This window comes from Rana temporaria, chromosome 6, assembly GCF_905171775.1.
Source record: "Rana temporaria chromosome 6, aRanTem1.1, whole genome shotgun sequence".
Lineage (NCBI taxonomy): Eukaryota > Metazoa > Chordata > Amphibia > Anura > Ranidae > Rana > Rana temporaria.
Window position 1 is genome coordinate 1,231,655 of NC_053494.1, and position 19,527 is coordinate 1,251,181.

Consider the following 19,527-nt stretch of genomic DNA (forward strand, 5'->3'; position numbering starts at 1 on the left):
CGCGAATAGGGCTGGACGTCATTTACGTTCACGCCAAAACCAATACGTCCTTGCGGCGTACTTTGGAGCAATACACACTGGGATATGTACACGGACGGCGCATGCGCCGTTCGTAAAAAAACGTCAATCACATCGGGTCACCAACCATTTACATAAAACACGCCCCCTCATCCACATTTGAATTACGTGCGCTTACGCCGGCCCCATTTACGCTACGCCGCCGTAACTTAGAAGGCAAGTGCTTTGTGAATACTGCACTTGCCTTTCTAACTTACGGCGGCGTAGCGTAAATACGATACGCTGCGCCACCGTAACATTGCGCGCCCCCTACCTGAATCTAGCCCAGTGTGTGGAAATGTCGGCACTCACCCAGAACGCAGACAACCCATCGCAGGAGAACGGACATCGCCTCCGTCTGTCAGTATGAGGATCTCTGTACTGATATCACAGAGACTGCAGGAAACTGAACCGTCCCAGAGAAGGAAATCAGCAGAAAGTCAACTCCCCCCCCACCTACCCCCCTCTCCATCCACTGACTGCACAGTGCACAGGGCGCTCAGGTCCCACACCGGGGGGGGGGGGTGCTGACTGTGCAGAGCCTTGTATACAGGGAGCTCATATACACCACACAAGGTTGTACTGAGCTGTGTGTATAATATCTTCTGTATTAGGGTTGTGGTCGGGTTCTGTGGTCGGTGGTTTCCTCTCGTTGAGGTTCTCTGAGTATTGCGGTTTGGTGAGTGAGCGTCAGCGCTGCGGTTCTGCGCTCAGGAAAGGCAGCGTGGGAAGCGGCGCTCACACTCTGATCGGTAGACACCCCACGTTCTGCGTTCTCACCCGGAGGACTGGAGAACGGACCGACCCCCCCCCCATTACTTCCCTCCATATAAGACGAGGACTTCTGGTGACATTTTATTTCACTTTCCTTTTCTGTTTCAATACATCTGAGTGTCCCTGGGGCTCCCCCATAATGAGAATCGGGGCTCATCGGAGGCATGGAGGACTGAGTGTCCCTGGGGCTCCCCCATAATGAGAATCGGGGCTCATCGGAGGCATGGAGGACCGAGTGTCCCTGGGGCTCCCCCATAATGAGAATCGGGGCTCATCGGAGGCATAGAGGACCGAGTGTCCCTGGGGCTCCCCCATAATGAGAATCGGGGCTCATCGGAGGCATAGAGGACCGAGTGTCCCTGGGGCTCCCCCATAATGAGAATCGGGGCTCATCGGAGGCATGGAGGACCGAGTGTCCCTGGGGCTCCCCCATAATGAGAATCGGGGCTCATCGGAGGCATGGAGGACCGAGTGTCCCTGGGGCTCCCCCATAATGAGAATCGGGGCTCATCGGAGGCATGGAGGACCGAGTGTCCCTGGGGCTCCCCCATAATGAGAATCGGGGCTCATCGGAGGCATGGAGGACTGAGTGTCCCTGGGCTCCCCCATAATGAGAATCGGGGCTCATCGGAGGCATGGAGGACTGAGTGTCCCTGGGGCTCCCCCATAATGAGAATCGGGGCTCATCGGAGGCATGGAGGACTCTTTCTGGAGGTCGGGGGTTGTGAGAAGGCCATCTCTGTGGTGTAGTTTAGGTTTGTAGCTCAGTGATCTCTCCGGTAATGCTGGCCATACACCGGTAGAAATTCGTTCCAGCGTTGTACAGAAATTCTAACCAATCGTTGATCAGAGTAGTAAAGCCGGAATAAACCGCAGATGTTGATAAAAATAAAAATAAATTCCCTGCAAGGCAATGTCATAATGTGAGGGCCCGGGGCTCATCACATACTATGAGAGACGTTCCTTAGAACGAAGCCCCCCAGCGCCGCGCTGTCACCGCTGAGAGGGCGATTACATGAGTGGCCGGGGGCACGATGACGTCACTCCTCACTGTATGCCGGACCTTCATTGCACATTCGGTGACGTCACCGGCTCCACGCAGTCTCTCAATATCATCCTAAACTGTGCAAGTCTTAGGAGATATTCGCAGTACTATTCACAGTACCTACAGGTAAGCTTTACTATGGGCCGGCCTGTGGGTACAAATGGTAGAACGGAGTTTAATACCACTTTAAATCTCGCCACTGATGAGTCAACGAATTGTGTTTGAGGGCCATTGAAATTTGTCCCATCGCTGTAGAGTTTGTAAGTGGCTCAGGTGTGCCTTCCTGCCGGGCCTGCTTGTACTTGCTGAACTTTTCTACAATACATTGCTTTTGACGAATTTGGACCACGCCACACTGCGCCTAGTCTACAAATCCCCCATTCCTTGCCTCCGACTCTCAAACCCCTCCCTCCGATGCTTCAGTTCCCTGCCTCCGATCCACTGATTCCCCTTTCCCTGCCTCTAGTTCCCAATCCCCTGACTCTGATCCTCCAGTTTCCCACCTCCAAACCTCCAATTGGCCATCCCTTACCTCTGTTGCTTCTGTTCCCACCTCCCATCAACTGATTCCCCATTCCCTGCATCTAATTCCCAATCCCCTGTCTCCGAAACCTCCAGATTTCCACCTCTAGTTCCCCATTCCCTGCATCCAATCCTTCAGCTCCCTACCTCAGCCTCTGATTCTTCATTCTCCATCTCCAACCTCTGATATCCCCCCCATCCCCAGCCTCCAGTTTCCCTCCTTGATCCTCCAATTCTCCATCCCTTCCTCAGATGCTTCAGTTCCTTACCTCTGATCCACTCATTTCCCATTCCCTGCCCCTAATTCCCAATCCCCTGACTCTGATCCTCCAGTTTCCCACCTCCAATTGCCCATCCCTTGCCTCTGTCGCTTCTGTTCCCACCTCCGATACTCCAGATTTCCACCTCCGATCCTCCAATTCCCTATTCCCTCCTGTGACAGACCTAACCAAGATGGGGGCTTCTGGAGAGGACTAGGAGCCTCTTACCCACTGACTATGGCCCAGGGAGAGAGCAGATTATTCTCTTGTGTCTAAGTCACTTGGTGTCTATTAGGGGCCCAGCGTGACCGAGAAAAGTATGGACACTGAGAATGTGGTTTGGAGTACTTCAGATGGGACAGTAATATTGACCTACAATATCTCCCAGGAAATCTATAAAGACTATTCCTGGTTTGTTTGATTCTGAACTCTACCTGTTAATTAAAAGAGCCGATCACATTGGTCTCTGTACAATGTAGGAGCCGGACAGTCTTCTCCTGAGGTCTCCTGCTATTGTCTGAGGGGGTTCTGTGTTTATACTTATGTTAATGTGTATTGTACCTTCTGAGATTAAAGTCGGCAAGTATGTCGGTTGTTGTAATTATGTTTCTGGTTACAGTTTGTATTGTTTGGGGTAATATGATCAGGAGGGGGGATGTCCTCCTGTGGGGTACATATGCCGTGTAAGTTTGTCAAATAAACATTCCATGTTACCGTTTTGTAACTGAGCGAGTCTCGCCTGGTTCTTGGTTGCAACATGTGGCTGTAATATCTGATATCTGAAGGTCCGGACTGGAGGAAGTAATGTAAAGATGGAAGCACCCAAGCAGAGTGCAGGGAGCGGTTCTGTGACAGTCATCAATTCCTCAATCCCCCGAACCCCCCACCTCCAATCCCCTGATCCCTCAATCCACTGAACTCCCGCCTCAAAAGCTCCATCCCTTACCCCTGAATTAACAATCCCCCCAATCATTCAATTCTCCAACCCCCCCACCTCCAATTCCTTATGCCCAATTCAATCCCCTGCCCCCCCAACCTCCAGTTCCCCTTCACTTTCCCTCAATTTCACAGTCCCCCGATCCCTCAATCCAAGACCCCCCTCTTCTCCAATCCCCATCCCTTATCCCCTCAATTTCCTTAACCTCTGTCTGTAATCCCCCATCCCTTACCACCGATTTCATGGCCTCCCGGTCCCTCAATCCCCTGCCCCCTCAACCTCCAGTTCCCTTATCCCCAATTTCACAGTCCCCTAATCCTCAAGCTACTGACCCCCCCTCCTCTACCTCCAATCCCCCAACAACCCCGCCTCCAATCCCCATCCCTTATCCCCTCAATTTCCTGAACCTCAGCGTCCAATCCCCCTTCCCTTACCACCAATTTCATGGTCCCCCGATCCCTCAATCTCCTGACCCCCCCCTCTACCTCCAATCCCCCTTCCCTTACCACCAATTTCATGGTCCCCTGATCCCTCAGTCTCCTGACCCCCTCCTCTACCTCCAACCCCCCATCCCTTACCACCAATTTCATGGTCCCCCGATCCCTCAATCTTCTGACCCCCCCTCCTCTACCTCCAATCCCCCTTCCCTTACCACCAATTTCATGGTCCCCTGATCCCTCAGTCTCCTGACCCCCCCCTCTACCTCCAACCCCCCATCCCTTACCACCAAATTCATGGTCTCCCCATTCCTCAGTCTCCTGACCCCCCTCCTCTACCTCCAACCCCCCATCCCTTACCACCAAATTCATGGTCTCCCCATTCCTCAATCCCCCATCCCTTACCCTCGATTCACGGCCCCCCAATCCCTTAGTCTCCTGATCAGTCCCCTGCCATCAATCCACCATCCCTTACCCCTGATTTCATGGGCCCCCGATCCCTAAATCCCCCAATACCCCATCCCTTACCCCTGATTTCATGGTCCCCCGATCCCTAAATCCCCCAATCCCCCATCCCTTACCCCTGATTTCATGGTCCCCCGATCCCTGTAAATCAACAGACCTGTATAAAAGTTGAATTAAACATTAAAAGCCTCCATACTGTATATACCCAAAGATTCCATTTAATGGTGACAACACTTTGTGACAAGAAGAAAAAAGCTGAAAGTTTCTAGGAGCATTTTCCCGCTGTCAGCTGTGCAGCCTGAAGGGGGAGCCTCTGTATGGGTGTGAGCGCATGGCTCAGCACGGACAATATACCACATGTGCATCCTGTATATATAGGGGGGGGGGGGGGTTTAGCAGAAGGAAGCTTGGAGAAACTTGCGGAATAGAAATAAACTTTTCTCAGACACAAAGAGGAAACATAATAATATTACATAACACAAAATAATATTTTATAACATGAAATAATATGAAGAGTCACGTGTCTATAATCAGAGCCGCTGTATACTCCCAAGCTGGTACCCCCAACTATCATAACGGGGTACATTTATAAAGAATTTGCATAAAAATAATTTGCCCGGTGAAAGTGCAACTACATTCATTCTGTCCCATTTCCTCGCCCCCCGATCCCCCAACCTCTATGACCCTTCCCCCGATCTCTCGATCCCCCGACCTGTATGTCCCATTTCCCCGCCCCCCAATCCCCCAACCTCTATGACCCTTACCCCGAACTCTCGATCCCACGACCTCTATGTCCCATTTCCCCGCCCCCCAATCCCCCAACCTCTATGACCCTTACCCCGATCTCTCGATCCCCCGACCTCTATGTCACATTTCCCCGCCCCCCAATCCCCCAACCTCTATGACCCTTACCCCGATCTCTCGATCCCCCGACCTGTATGTCCCATTTCCCCGCCCCCCCAATCCCCCAACCTCTATGACCCTTACCCCGATCTCTCGATCCCCCGACCTGTATGTCCCATTTCCCCGCCCCCCCCAATCCCCCAACCTCTATGACCCTTACCCCGATCTCTCGATCCCCTGACCTGTATGTCACATTTCCCCGCCCCCCCAATCCCCCAACCTCTATGACCCTTACCCCGATCTCTCGATCCCCCGACCTGTATGTCCCATTTCCCCGCCCCCCCAATCCCCCAACCTCTATGACCCTTACCCCGATCTCTCGATCCCCCGACCTGTATGTCCCATTTCCCCGCCCCCCCAATCCCCCAACCTCTATGACCCTTACCCCGATCTCTCAAACCCCCGACCTGTATGTCCCATTTCCCCGCCCCCCCCCCGATCCCCCAACCTCTATGACCCTTACCCCGATCTCTCGATCCCCCGACCTGTATGTCCCATTTCCCCGCCCCCCCCAATCCCCCAACCTCTATGACCCTTACCCCGATCCCCCGACCTGTATGTCCCATTTCCCCGCCCCCCCCAATCCCCCAACCTCTATGACCCTTACCCCGATCTCTCGATCCCCCGACCTGTATGTCCCATTTCCTGCCCCCCTAATCCCCCGACCTCTATGACCCTTACCCCGATCTCTCGATCCCCCGACCTGTATGTCCCATTTCCCCGCTCCCCAATCCCCCAACCTCTATGACCCTTCCCCCGATCTCTCGATCCCCCGACCTGTATGTACCATTTCCCCGCCCCCCCAATCCCCCAACCTCTATGACCCTTCCCCCGATCCCCCGACCTGTATGTCCCATTTCCCCGCCCCCCCAATCCCCCAACCTCTATGACCCTTACCCCGATCTCTCGATCCCCTGACCTGTATGTCACATTTCCCCGCCCCCCCAATCCCCCAACCTCTATGACCCTTACCCCGATCTCTCAAACCCCCGACCTGTATGTCCCATTTCCCCGCCCCCCCCGATCCCCCAACCTCTATGACCCTTCCCCCGATCTCTCGATCCCCCGACCTGTATGTCCCATTTCCCCGTCCCCCCCAATCCCCCAACCTCTATGACCCTTCCCCCGATCTCTCGATCCCCCGACCTGTATGTACCATTTCCCCGCCCCCCCAATCCCCCAACCTCTATGACCCTTACCCCGATCCCCCGACCTGTATGTCCCATTTCCCCGTCCCCCCCAATCCCCCAACCTCTATGACCCTTACCCCGATCTCTCAAACCCCCGACCTGTATGTCCCATTTCCCCGCCCCCCCGATCCCCCAACCTCTATGACCCTTCCCCCGATCTCTCAAACCCCCGACCTGTATGTCCCATTTCCCCGCCCCCCCGATCCCCCAACCTCTATGACCCTTACCCCGATCTCTCGATCCCCCGACCTGTATGTACCATTTCCCCGCCCCCCCCAATCCCCCAACCTCTATGACCCTTACCCCGATCTCTCGATCCCCTGACCTGTATGTCCCATTTCCCCGCCCCCCCAATCCCCCAACCTCTATGACCCTTACCCCGATCTCTCGATCCCCCGACCTGTATGTCCCATTTCCCCGCCCCCCCAATCCCCCAACCTCTATGACCCTTACCCCGATCTCTCGATCCCCCGACCTGTATGTCCCATTTCCCCGCCCCCCCAATCCCCCAACCTCTATGACCCTTACCCCGATCTCTCGATCCCCCGACCTGTATGTCCCATTTCCTGCCCCCCTAATCCCCCGACCTCTATGACCCTTACCCCGATCTCTCGATCCCCCGACCTGTATGTCCCATTTCCCCGCTCCCCAATCCCCCAACCTCTATGACCCTTCCCCCGATCCCCCGACCTGTATGTCCCATTTCCCCGCCCCCCCAATCCCCCAACCTCTATGACCCTTACCCCGATCTCTCGATCCCCCGACCTGTATGTACCATTTCCCCGCCCCCCCAATCCCCCAACCTCTATGACCCTTACCCCGATCTCTCGATCCCCCGACCTGTATGTACCATTTCCCCGCCCCCCCAATCCCCCAACCTCTATGACCCTTACCCCGATCTCTCGATCCCCTGACCTGTATGTCACATTTCCCCGCCCCCCCAATCCCCCAACCTCTATGACCCTTACCCCGATCTCTCGATCCCCCGACCTGTATGTCCCATTTCCTGCCCCCCTAATCCCCCGACCTCTATGACCCTTACCCCGATCTCTCGATCCCCCGACCTGTATGTACCATTTCCCCGCCCCCCCAATCCCCCAACCTCTATGACCCTTACCCCGATCTCTCGATCCCCCGACCTGTATGTACCATTTCCCCGCCCCCCCAATCCCCCAACCTCTATGACCCTTACCCCGATCTCTCGATCCCCTGACCTGTATGTCACATTTCCCCGCCCCCCCCAATCCCCCAACCTCTATGACCCTTACCCCGATCTCTCGATCCCCCGACCTGTATGTCCCATTTCCCCGCCCCCCCAATCCCCCAACCTCTATGACCCTTACCCCGATCTCTCGATCCCCCGACCTGTATGTCCCATTTCCCCGCTTCCTCGATCCCCTTCTTCTCTCTGACACAAAGAGGACATACAATAACCTAAACACAATATTATGGAGCGCACAGCGGCCATCCAATTCACATTCCGGGATGAATAAATATTTCTATGCTGAGCATTTCCAGATATCAGTTCAGATACGCCATTCGCTGATTTGTACCTGGGGGGCGGATCCTTCCATTATGGTCCTCCCACCACCCAGTGAGTATAAAGTCTTCTCACTGTATGGGGGTGTGGCTACATTCTGTATTTCCAGGAATGGAGACCCGTATCGTATTGGATACGTTTTGTCTTCACCCATTACATGTGTGTGTGTCGGCTTTCTTCATTGGACGGTGTGATAAATGGGCAGGCGATGAGGGAGGGACACGATGAAAAGGACGCTGCCCCGACCAGAAGGCACTGACCAATCAGCAGACAAAGCGAAGGATCAGTTGGCTCATTAACAAGCCGCAAAGCATACAAAGCATTACAGTGAAAGCCCGCCCACAGCGCAGTCCGCCCCTGCGCTCTCCTCATTTGGTCTCTTCAATGTCTTGGGGCTCCAGAGGCGCCTCGTCATTTACCGCCTGCCCTGCTGTTGGATCCTCCAACATGTTCTTATACTGACGCTTGAAGAAGCCGAGCTGGAGGGACAGAAAACAATATGGCGGTAAAGATCGAATCATCATTATCCAAATAGATCAACGCTCTACAATCATCACATTTACATACATGATGTCATAATGAGGGAGTACTCACAGCAACCAATCACAACCCATCTCTTATTGTATCTGACCACAGCAAAGGGAAATCAGGTTGACATTGGTTTCTGCAGATCACCATTGATCTCTGCTACCCTGACCATGTGTGGGGGGGCAGTGATGTCATTTTCACAAGCCCCACCCACACTTGATGGTGATTGGCTACTCTGAAGCAATACTGTACAATGTAACGCCAGCCAAAACCTTATTAAGTTTTGGATAGAATATGGAAGAGTTGGACCTCCATTGGCCCACTTCTCATGCAGCATCATCATTAGGGTCGGTGTTGGGGTAAGAACTAGGGTCGGTGTTGGGGTAAGAACTAGGGTCGGCGTTGGGGTAAGAACTAGGGTCGGCGTTGGGGTAAGAACTAGGGTCAATGTTGGGGTAGAACTAGGTGTCATGGTCTTACCTCTTGCTGGCTTCTTTCATCTGACATGTGCTGGTGGCCATATTGGTTTCTGGGCTTCTTATAACTTACCACACCCTTCGGCTCCTCCTTCCCACTGGGAGGAGCTGGATGCCTTGCATATATAGGAGGTCTGTTGCTTCATTTCCCTGCTTGGTCCTTTTGTATTCACATGCTCCTGAGATTGTGCTGCTGCTTTGGTTACCGACCCGGCTTCCACGGACTATCCTTCTGGCTCCTGATCCCTGGCTTTGTTCGGACTATCCTTCTGGCTCCTGATCCCTGGCTCCGGTGGAAGACTCTGCTTACTGTTTTGATCATCCGTTTGGACTTTACCCTTGCTGTTTGGTTTTTAATAAAGCCTTCCTATTTCATTTATCTGTTGTTGTACGTCTGATTCATGCTTCCCTGACACTAGGGTCGTGTTGGGGTAAGAACTAGGGTCGATGTTGGGGTAGAACTAGGGTCGGTGTTGGGGTAAGAACTAGGGTCGGTGTTGGGTAGAACTAGGGTCGGTGTTGGGGTAAGAACTATGGTCGGTGTTGGGTAGAACTAGGGTCGGTGTTGGGATAAGAGCTAGGGTCGGTGTTGGGTAGAACTAGGGTCGGTGTTGGGATAAGAGCTAGGGTCGGTGTTGGGGTAAGAACTAGGGTTGGTGTTGGGTAGAACTAGGGTCGGTGTTGGGGTAAGAGCTAGGGTCGGTGTTGGGGTAAGAACTAGGGTCGGTGTTGGGATAAGAGCTAGGGTCGGTGTTGGGGTAAAAACTAGGGTTGCTGTTGGGGTAAGAACTAGGGTCGGTGTTGGGGTAAGAGCAAGGGTCGGTGTTGGGGTAAGAGCTAGGGTCAGTGTCTCCGACACCGTCCATCACCCACTTACAACTCCGACAGCCAACTACTTACCTTGTACAATCCGGCCGTTATCAGGGCCAGCAGGACCAGCCCCCCCACACTGCTCCCGATTATAATGGGGACATAATTGTACTTGATGGGAATTTCCAGCACCGTCTGAGCCTGTGGGAGATAACAGAGATTATAGACACAGCTCTGAGGATGCCGAGGAGAAATCGGTGATCATCTAAAGATTGGGTGGATAGATAAGTGGACGGGTAGTTGGATAGGGTGGAATGGGATGGATGGTACCTGGGTTCGGGTGAAGTTTTGGCTCTGATGGTAGGTCCGGGTATCGTATACAATCTCTGCCCAGCTCTGTAGGGAGATTTTCTTCTGTTCCGTCTGCAATAGAAGGAAAAAGGTGTATATACCTGTGCATGCTGTGTACTTACCTGTGTGCAGAGTGTATTTGCCTTTGTGAATGGATTGTACCTACCTGTATTCACAGCATGTCTATCTCAGTGTACCTACCTGTCTGTAGAGATTTTCAGATCGAGTGTACACACGAGTGTGTGTGGAAAGTGTACCTACCTGTGTGTGGAAAGTGTACCTACCTGTGTGTGGAAAGTGTACCTACCTGTGTGGTCCAGTTTTTAGTCACAGTTCCATTGATAGTGAAGATCAGTGAACGCTGAGCCTCCAGATCCCGGATCTGACACTCCGCTCTCACACACCAACCAACCGAGCAGTTCTGAGGAGAGAACCGGGGAAACCCCATGTCATTATAGAGAGAGACCCCGGGCACCCTATGTCATTATATGGAGAGACCCAGGCACCCTATGTCATTATATAGAGAGACCCCGGGCACCCTATGTCATTATATGGAGAGACCCAGGCACCCTATGTCATTATATGGAGAGACCCAGGCACCCTATGTCATTATATAGAGAGACCCCGGGCACCCTATGTCATTATATATAGAGAGACCCCGGGCACCATATGTCATTATATAGAGAGACCCCAGACACTGTATGTCATTAACATGGATATATGTCTATTGAGAAGTATTGGACATTGATGAAGTGGACGGTGGACAGAAGCCCCACCCTCATGTGGGAGGTTCTGGTGACTCCTCAGTCATGTGGATTGGGACACTTACAAAGATTGGACTCTTGTTTATGAGTTCCCCGGCGTTCTTGGCTCCTTCTGTTGCTCCCTTCATGGTACAGCTGGTGACCTCTGGCTGTGGTGAAAGATGTGAGAGGGAACGGTGAGAGATCTGTGATTACATCCTATCATCCAATCACATTGAGTGTTCCCAGATCTGTGGGAGGGGACATCAGTCCATGGAGAAGGCTCTGTGCAGCTACAATGCTGCATGCCCCATTCATCCTGAGCTCTGAGCCCACAATGAACCATTCAGATACATTTCCTGTTCCCTTCCTGATCGGGAGGGGAGGGATCGTCCCATCCGGATCAGGGAGCGGAGGGATCGTACCATCCGGATCAGGAGTGGAGGGATCTTTGATAAAAACAATTAAAATCAGATATTTACTGGGGGCTGGTCTGTGCCCAGCCAGGTTTCAGGGCAGATTCAGTAGGAAGGACTCAGTAGAGGACACCAGGTCAGAGCCACGTGGGGTGTGTTACCTCGGAACTGCTGATGCTAATCTTCTCCCAGACTGAGGCCTCCCCCAGCCGCGTTGGGAGGAAGAAGATGACGGTGAGGGGAAGGCTGCGCTGACCCAGATTATTGACCTGTGAGAGACACAATGGGGCAACACACATCAGAATCCGAATGTATTTTATATTATTGAGAATGTAACAAGAGGAATGGAAAACACAAAGGTGGGCAGGAACACCTCATTGTGGGGGCAGACAAAAGGTGGGAAGGAACACCTCATTGTGGGGGCAGACAAAAGGGGGCATGAAGACCTCAAGGCGGGGGCAGCACACAAAGGTAAGCAGGAACACCTCATGGTTGAAGCAGACAAAGGTGGGCAGGAACATCTCATGGGGGGGGGGCTCACAAAGGTGGGAAGGAGCTCTTCATGGTGGGGGCAGCCAAAGGTGGGCAGGAACACTGCATTGTGGGGGCAGACAAAGGTGGGCAGGAACACCTCATAGTGGGGGCACACAAAAATGGGCAGGAACACCTCATGGTGGGAGGACAGAAAGGTGGGTTGGGAAACCATGTAGTGGTGGAAACACAGATGGAAGGAGGGACACTCCATGGGGTGGGAACACATAGAGGGGAGTAGAGACATACAGAGGGAAGAATATACTCTATAGGGAGAGAGAACACACAGAAGGGAGTGGCCACACTATGGAGGTGGAAACATGAAGAGGAGAAACACCCCATTGGGATGGGAATGCAAAGAAATTAGCACTCCATTGGGCAGACACACATAGAAGGAAATAGAGACACTCTATTGGGTGGGAACACAGATGGGAGGTAGAGGGGCACTCCATGGGTGGGAACACATAGAAGGGAGCAGAGACCATCCCCTGGGTGGGACCACATAGGGGGAGGAGTTACACTCCATGGGAGTGGAAACACATGGAAGGGAGTGGGCACACTATGGGGATAGAAACAAGTAGAGGAACTTTAGTCGCCCTGTGAGTGTAGGAAGACATAGAGGGGAGTGAGGAGGCTCCACAGATGGAGGGAACACACAGAGGGGATGAGGATACTCCAGGCACAGGGGGGAGTACACATGGGGACAGGGGCACTCCATGGTATCAGGAACACATTAAAGGGAGAGAGAACAATCCTATGGGTGGGGAGAATGTGCAGAGCAGACAGGTCACCACAAGGGTGGGAACACACAGAGGTTGGCAGGAGCCCCCCAAAAACATTATTCAGGGAGGTGAATTCAAGACAACCAGAGGCTAACTCCACCCACCACTATCTACCTATAGCTAAATATTAATTTTGGGTGGACTGATCCTTTGTGTATAAAAAAAATTAAAAATAGGTACTATAACTTCTATAGGTGTAAAAAATCCTGAAGTGTATAAATCTATAAAGAAGTAAAGAAAACGTGACTCTTCTGCACACAAATTCAGCACACTGTGAATTCCGTAGAAATAAGAAATTAGCTTTGTCTCCCCATCCATAGGAGAGGCCAACTAACGCGTTTCATCCACATGAGGCTTTATCAGCGTCTGCACTCCAACATCACACGGAACTCCATTGCTAAATTGAATGGATCTTACCCTGTAGATGTGCCGTATTGTGGAGTCCTCAGATGTGAAATTATGGTACTTGCTGGACTCTTCAAGGCTGAAACACAAACAACGAATCACTGATGAGTTAACGAGGGTCCATCACAAGCTGTGGTGGTGGGAGGACAGTAGAGCTCAGAGATATCCACACAGCTACAGTCTGTCAGTAAAGAATGCAGAAAATACAAAAGTGGTTCTTCTGGTCAAGCGGGGCTGGCTTTACCATAAGACACTGGTAGGCCAAGACTAACACAACATCAAAAATGAACAAAATGTGGTTATTTTTGGTATCTCCTTTTCTGGACTTACGAGGACCTTGGCAGATAAATTGAGGAATAGTTTTGGGGTGGAGTTGATTGAGAGAAATCAGAAGGTTCTGTAACTCAAACAACCTCAGTCCATCTCAACATTCCCTAGTTTGATGGACTGAACACTCAGATATAATTCCTTAACTGTATATTAAAGCAACATTCTTCTTCTAGAGTCAGAAGAATGTGAGGAGCCTGTATGAAGGGTGTCATCATACAAATGTGAGTTTAGAGAGGTGTGATCTCTAGATCCATCTCTGTATGAGGGGCCAGGTTGGATGCACTCACCCGGTGACTGTGACAAAGATGGCATACAACACGTCTATTTTAGCTGAGGACGTCCTTCGATTGTTGGCAGAATCTTTGTTATCACTACAGAGAAAATAACAAATTAACACAGAGACCAGGAAACCCAACACAGAGACCAGGAAACCCAGCACAGAGACCAGGAAACCCAACATAGAGACCAGGAAACCCAACACAAAGACCAGGAAACCCAACACTGACACCAAGAAACCCAACACAGACACCAAATAACCCAACACAGAGACCAGGAAACCTAACACAGAGACCAGAAAACCCAACACTGACACCAAGAAACCCAGCACAGAGACCAGGAAACCCAGCACAGAGACCAGGAAACCTAGCACAGAGACTAGGAAACCCAGCACAGAGCCCAAGAAACCCAACACAGAGACCAAGAAACCCAACACAGACACCAAATAACCCAACACAGAGACCAGGAAACCCAACACAGAGACCAGGAATCCCAACAAAGAGACCAGAAAACCCAACACTGACACCAAGAAACCCAACACAGAGACCAAAAAACCCAGCACAGAGACCAGGAAACCAAGCACAGAGACCAGGAAACCCAGCACAGAGCCCAAGAAACCCAACACAGAGACCAAGAAACCCAACACAGACACCAAGAAACCGAACACATAGAGCAGGAAACCCAACACAGAGACCAGGAAACCCAACACCGACACCAAGAAACCCAACACAAAGACCAGGAAACCCAACATAGAGACCAGGAAACCCAACACAGAGACCAGAAAACCCAACACAGAGACCAAGAAACCCAACACAGAGACCAGAAAAGTTGGCACACAGAGACCAGGACACCCAACACAGAGAGATAGACATGTCTGGGGTTCGGTACCTGGTTATATTGGCTGCCATCAGCAAAGAGTCTTTTAGATCTGCTGTTGAGGAAACATGGAAGCCCACCAAGAAGACCACCTAGAAGAATGATGTAAATGGCTCTTAGAAAAGGACGGTTATCACTTTATCACAGCACTGTTCAGTGTACTTGGATCCATGTGTTGGTAAAACTCCCAAACCTCAACAAAATCATAAATATTCACTCATGTCATCTTTAATATCTAACACATGAGAGAAGAGACCCCCTATAACATCTAACATATGAGAGATGAGACCCCTTATAACATCTAACACATGAGAGAAGAGTCCCCCTATAACATCTAACATATGAGAGAAGAGACCCCTTATAACATCTAACACATGAGAGAAGAGACCCCCTATAACATCTAACATATGAGAGAAGAGACCCCTTATAACATCTAACACATGAGAGAAGAGACCCCTTATAACATCTAACACATGAGAGAAGAGACCCCCTATAACATCCAACATACGAGAGAAGAGACCCCCTATAACATCTAACATATGAGAGAAGAGACCCCCTATAACATCTAACACATAAGAGAATAGACCCCCTATAACATCTAACATATGAGAGAAGAGACCCCCTATAACATCTAACACATAAGAGAAGAGACCCCCTATAACATCTAACATATGAGAGAAGAGACCCCCTATAACATCTAACACATGAGAGAAGAGACCCCCTATAACATCTAACATATGAGAGAAGAGACCCCCTATAACATCTAACACATGAGAGAAGAGACCCCCTATAACATCTAACATATGAGAGAAGAGACCCTGTGGAACATATACCATGTATGGACCATCACCCAAGACCTTCCAGTCCAGGGATGGTGACTAGACATGTGTGATTCATTTTGCTACAAATTGAGATTCGGACACAATTTTCAATATTCTGAGATTTGGATGTATCTGAATTTTCGAATCATAATAACAACAAATGAATATAAACAGTCTTCTGAAATTTGAATCTTTTGACTTTTAAATTTGGAATTGATTTGAAAATCATGAATATATGAAACAAATTCCGAAAACAAATCATTCTAACATAGCGAATATGACAAAATAAAATGACCAAATTAAGGAACGAGTCGGAAACAAATATTTCCGTAGTGCACATCTCTAATGGTGGTCGGATGAGGTAATTGGACAGATGTCTCGTGTCCTCCTCTCATACAGTCTTCAGCATTCTCTCCTGCACTCTTACCGTGGTGTTGGGTCTCAGGAGAGGTCTGTTCACCGCACAGCTGACCACCCTCTGACCCTCCAGAGTCGTGCATAGAACGGTCACTTTCTTGTTACTCTACAAGACATACAAAGTAAGGTTTAGACTCTGCAACCAAACCGAGATCTTCCCATAGAGGGCCCCAAATTACCTCAATAAGAGACACCAAACGGTACGACAAGCCAATGGGGAAGGGGATGAGAACGCGGGTGTTGTAGGAATCATCTTGTAAACTCTTCACAGAGACCGTCACATTGATGTCAAGCAACGTCCCAACCACCAGCTGGGTGACACTGTCCGAGGGAGATAAGACACCTGTCAGCAATGGGAGGACCCGTATGGGGCAGACTGGACTGAGGGGGTCTATCTTACCCAGTGAAGTTGATGGCCAGCCTCAGATCATCTTCACACACCTCATCCCGACCACAATTCTTCTGAAACGGGACCTGAGAAGATATTGAGACCTCTCTCTGATAAGCCACTGAGGACACCATCAGCTTACACAGTGAAAAGTATATAAGGTAGGTGACCTCTATCAGAGTTTTTAGTATTATCTTCTCTTGTTTTTTTTGGGGTTGATATTTATTGTCTTCTCCAAGACATCATTTGTCTCATCACTATTGGATGTTGTTAAGACCTGCAGTGGTTCTGGTCCTGCGGCCTTCTTTCCGTCCCTCAATCGCCGAGCATAAGGCCCCATACACACGAGAGGATTTATCCGCAGATACGGTCCAGCGGACCGTATCCGCGGATAAATCCTCTCGAGGATTTCAGAGGATTTCTATGCGATGGCGTGTACACACCATCGCATTGAAATCCGCGCTGAAATCCTCTGCCGATGACGTGTCGCGCCGTCGCCGCTATTATGACGCGGCGACGGGCGCGACGCTGTCATATAAGGAATTCCACGCATGCGTCAAATCATTACGACGCGTGCGGGGAATCCCTTTGGACGAATGGATCCGGTAAGTCTGTACAGACCAGCGGATCCATCCGTTGGAATGGATTCCAGCAGATGGATTTGTTGTGCATCACAGCAAATATCCAATCTGCTGGAATCCATCCCAGAGGAGATTTCTCCGCGGAAACAGATCCGCTGGCGTGTACACACCATAGGATCCATCCGCAGAAACCCATTTGCTGGGATTTATCTGCGGATGGATTCTATCGTGTGTATGGGGCCTAAGTGATTATCGCTACCATAGGAGGTAGAGGGATAGTGGAGATGAATGCAGTGTCCAGGATGATTCTTCCCAATGGTTAGAATATCCCCCCAAACATGAGCCAAGACTTCATGAAGGGTGTACCAGGCATAGAACAACTTTATTGAGAAGGCAGGCTCTTATATACACCAAAAAGAATACTTGCAGTAATCAGATGTACAATGACCCACTCCACCTCAGCATACAATGGATACTAACGAGCCCCCCTCAATACACATCATTCTGTCTCTGAGATATTCTACATGAGCTAAAAGTCTGACCTTTAGACTGTGCTACCTCACAATCCACATTTATCGCCAATAGAAATTCACACAATACAGTGTCCATTAGCATAACACAATGAAAGGTCTTTAGGAGCCATCCTAAGGTTCATTTACATGACAGTAGCAGACGACATTATCACAGCAAGCTTTTATAGTACCCCCGCCCTCTCTCTGCCTGGGAGGTATTGAGATCAGTTAAGGAATAAACCAATTATCTCCAGGCAGAGAGCACACAATTTTCCCAAAAGTTGGACCACCCCTTTCCACACAAGGTATCCCTACCATTACATATCCCCTGATATCCCCGATCCCTAGATCGGGGCTATCAGGGGATATGTAATTGTAGGGATACCTTGTATGGAAAGGGGTGGTCCAACTTTTGGGAAAATTGTCCCAATTGACCAACATATCCAAATTTCACCGAAATCGGTCCAGGGGTTCTTATAAAAAAACGAACCTATGAGAAAATACAGAATAAAGTCTTCTTTCTTCACAGACGTTTTCCATGATTAGGTTGGCGGTACTGAGACTGTTCCCAGAGATACCTCCTGTACTGGATCCTATCCCAGGACCTAATACATTTCCTCCAGCTTGGCTGGGAACTCGTCATCTTCTCAGAATGTAATGTTCGAATGAAGCAAAAAGGAATGCCCCAATGGGCACAGAGAAAAATCTGAAACTGGTTTGTGTTCCAAGACTATAACGAATGATTTAAAAATGAATATCTCACCTACATGAGTTTTCTACTAGAATACCAGGGAAAAGAGCCATCTTAATGGCCTAATGGGCCCCTGGGCAAAGTATTACACAGGGGCCCCTACCAGCCTGGCCCAAATTTACGTATATACTCTCAAGAATTAAAGTATAGATAGTCGATAGAATTAAGCATATATTTATTAGCACTTTCAATAAAATTGATTTTAAACAATAGGAAAACATGGCATAAATCAAAGACTAATGTAACACAAAGGGCCCAGTACAGGGGGGAGGCAGAAGGGCAAGTAGAGTGTGGAGATCAGGAGGGCAAAGTACAGGTTCCCAGGACACTGGCCATCCCAAGAAAGCTTAGTAAAAAAGCATGACTATCCCAGCAGATCCAGGACAGTTGGCAAGTATGATGTAATGCAAGATTAGCATGAGGCCCCCCATGCACCTGGGGCCCCCAGGCAGTTCCCAAGGGTGCCCATGCATTACGACAGCCCTGCCAGGGAGGCTGGATGATGAATGGACAAAGTTAACTATCAGTTCCCTCTTCTATTTAATTTTTGTTATATTTACAACACAAGATATATCCCGAAACACGTCTAATTTTTTAATAATTCAATTTATAAAATACCAGACTTCATGATCAGAGGGAGCAGTTAAATTGATAAAAGGGATGGGAGGTCTCCACCACAACGAGTGTGAGAACCAGCCTAGAAACTTCACCATCTCTGGGTCATCTACAGATCTCCGCTGTGCACACTCACCCTCATTAGTGGACTTTAAATTGTCTGACATGAAACTTTATTCCAGCCTCCCCATCCCGAGTGTAAGACAATGGTGGGTGTGCGGCGCCCCTCATACCTCTTCAGCATAGCTGGTCCTCGTGTCCTCGCTCAGCACAGGATTTCCCAGAAGAGAGTAACTGAGAGACATCCGGAGAGGAGTCAGAGAGTCCTCCACACACTCCTGAGACAGAGAGAGGACTTATTGTTATCGGAGTACATCACTCAATTCATGTCTAGACACTGATCTCCTATGATCAGAGAGTGAGACTTTCCTGATCCTGAGACCCCCCCACCGTTTACAGGAAAAAGAACTGCTGCCCATCAGTGTTATATCATGATAGTACATTGGGGTGAGAAAAGATAAACTCAGAGACAGCAGCTATATGAATAAAGGGAATGGGAGGTCTCCACCACAAGGAAAGTATGAGAACGTTCCCTACTGTATCTGGTGGTCAGGATTTCCTCAGTCACCTGGGCCAGTGAACCAGTTGGATGCACATGACCCATGTGACCCTGGTGGCCATCTCAGGTCAAGCAGAGTCTATTTAAGACTCGAATACTGGGTGCGATGCACTTTATGTGAGAAGCTAGGGTAGGGAAAGGTTCCCACTTCTGTCAGGGACAGTACCAG

The 19,527-nt window shown here is 50.2% G+C and overlaps 1 protein-coding gene across 1 annotated transcript in view; it reads right to left on the reverse strand.

Moving 5' to 3' along the window:
- LOC120942724 overlaps positions 1-19,527 on the reverse strand; it is a 100,051-nt gene that overhangs the window by 43,618 nt on the left and 36,906 nt on the right. Inside the window, exons 18-30 of the mRNA XM_040355649.1 lie at positions 18,973-19,077; positions 16,293-16,366; positions 16,072-16,213; positions 15,903-15,998; positions 14,667-14,746; positions 13,790-13,873; positions 13,185-13,251; positions 11,616-11,723; positions 11,125-11,208; positions 10,603-10,716; positions 10,275-10,367; positions 10,035-10,145; positions 8,501-8,609 (exon numbers count right to left, since the gene is read on the reverse strand). Of these exons, the coding sequence (XP_040211583.1) occupies positions 8,501-8,609; positions 10,035-10,145; positions 10,275-10,367; positions 10,603-10,716; positions 11,125-11,208; positions 11,616-11,723; positions 13,185-13,251; positions 13,790-13,873; positions 14,667-14,746; positions 15,903-15,998; positions 16,072-16,213; positions 16,293-16,366; positions 18,973-19,077 (1,267 nt within the window). The remainder of the gene's footprint in view (positions 1-8,500; positions 8,610-10,034; positions 10,146-10,274; positions 10,368-10,602; positions 10,717-11,124; positions 11,209-11,615; positions 11,724-13,184; positions 13,252-13,789; positions 13,874-14,666; positions 14,747-15,902; positions 15,999-16,071; positions 16,214-16,292; positions 16,367-18,972; positions 19,078-19,527) is intronic.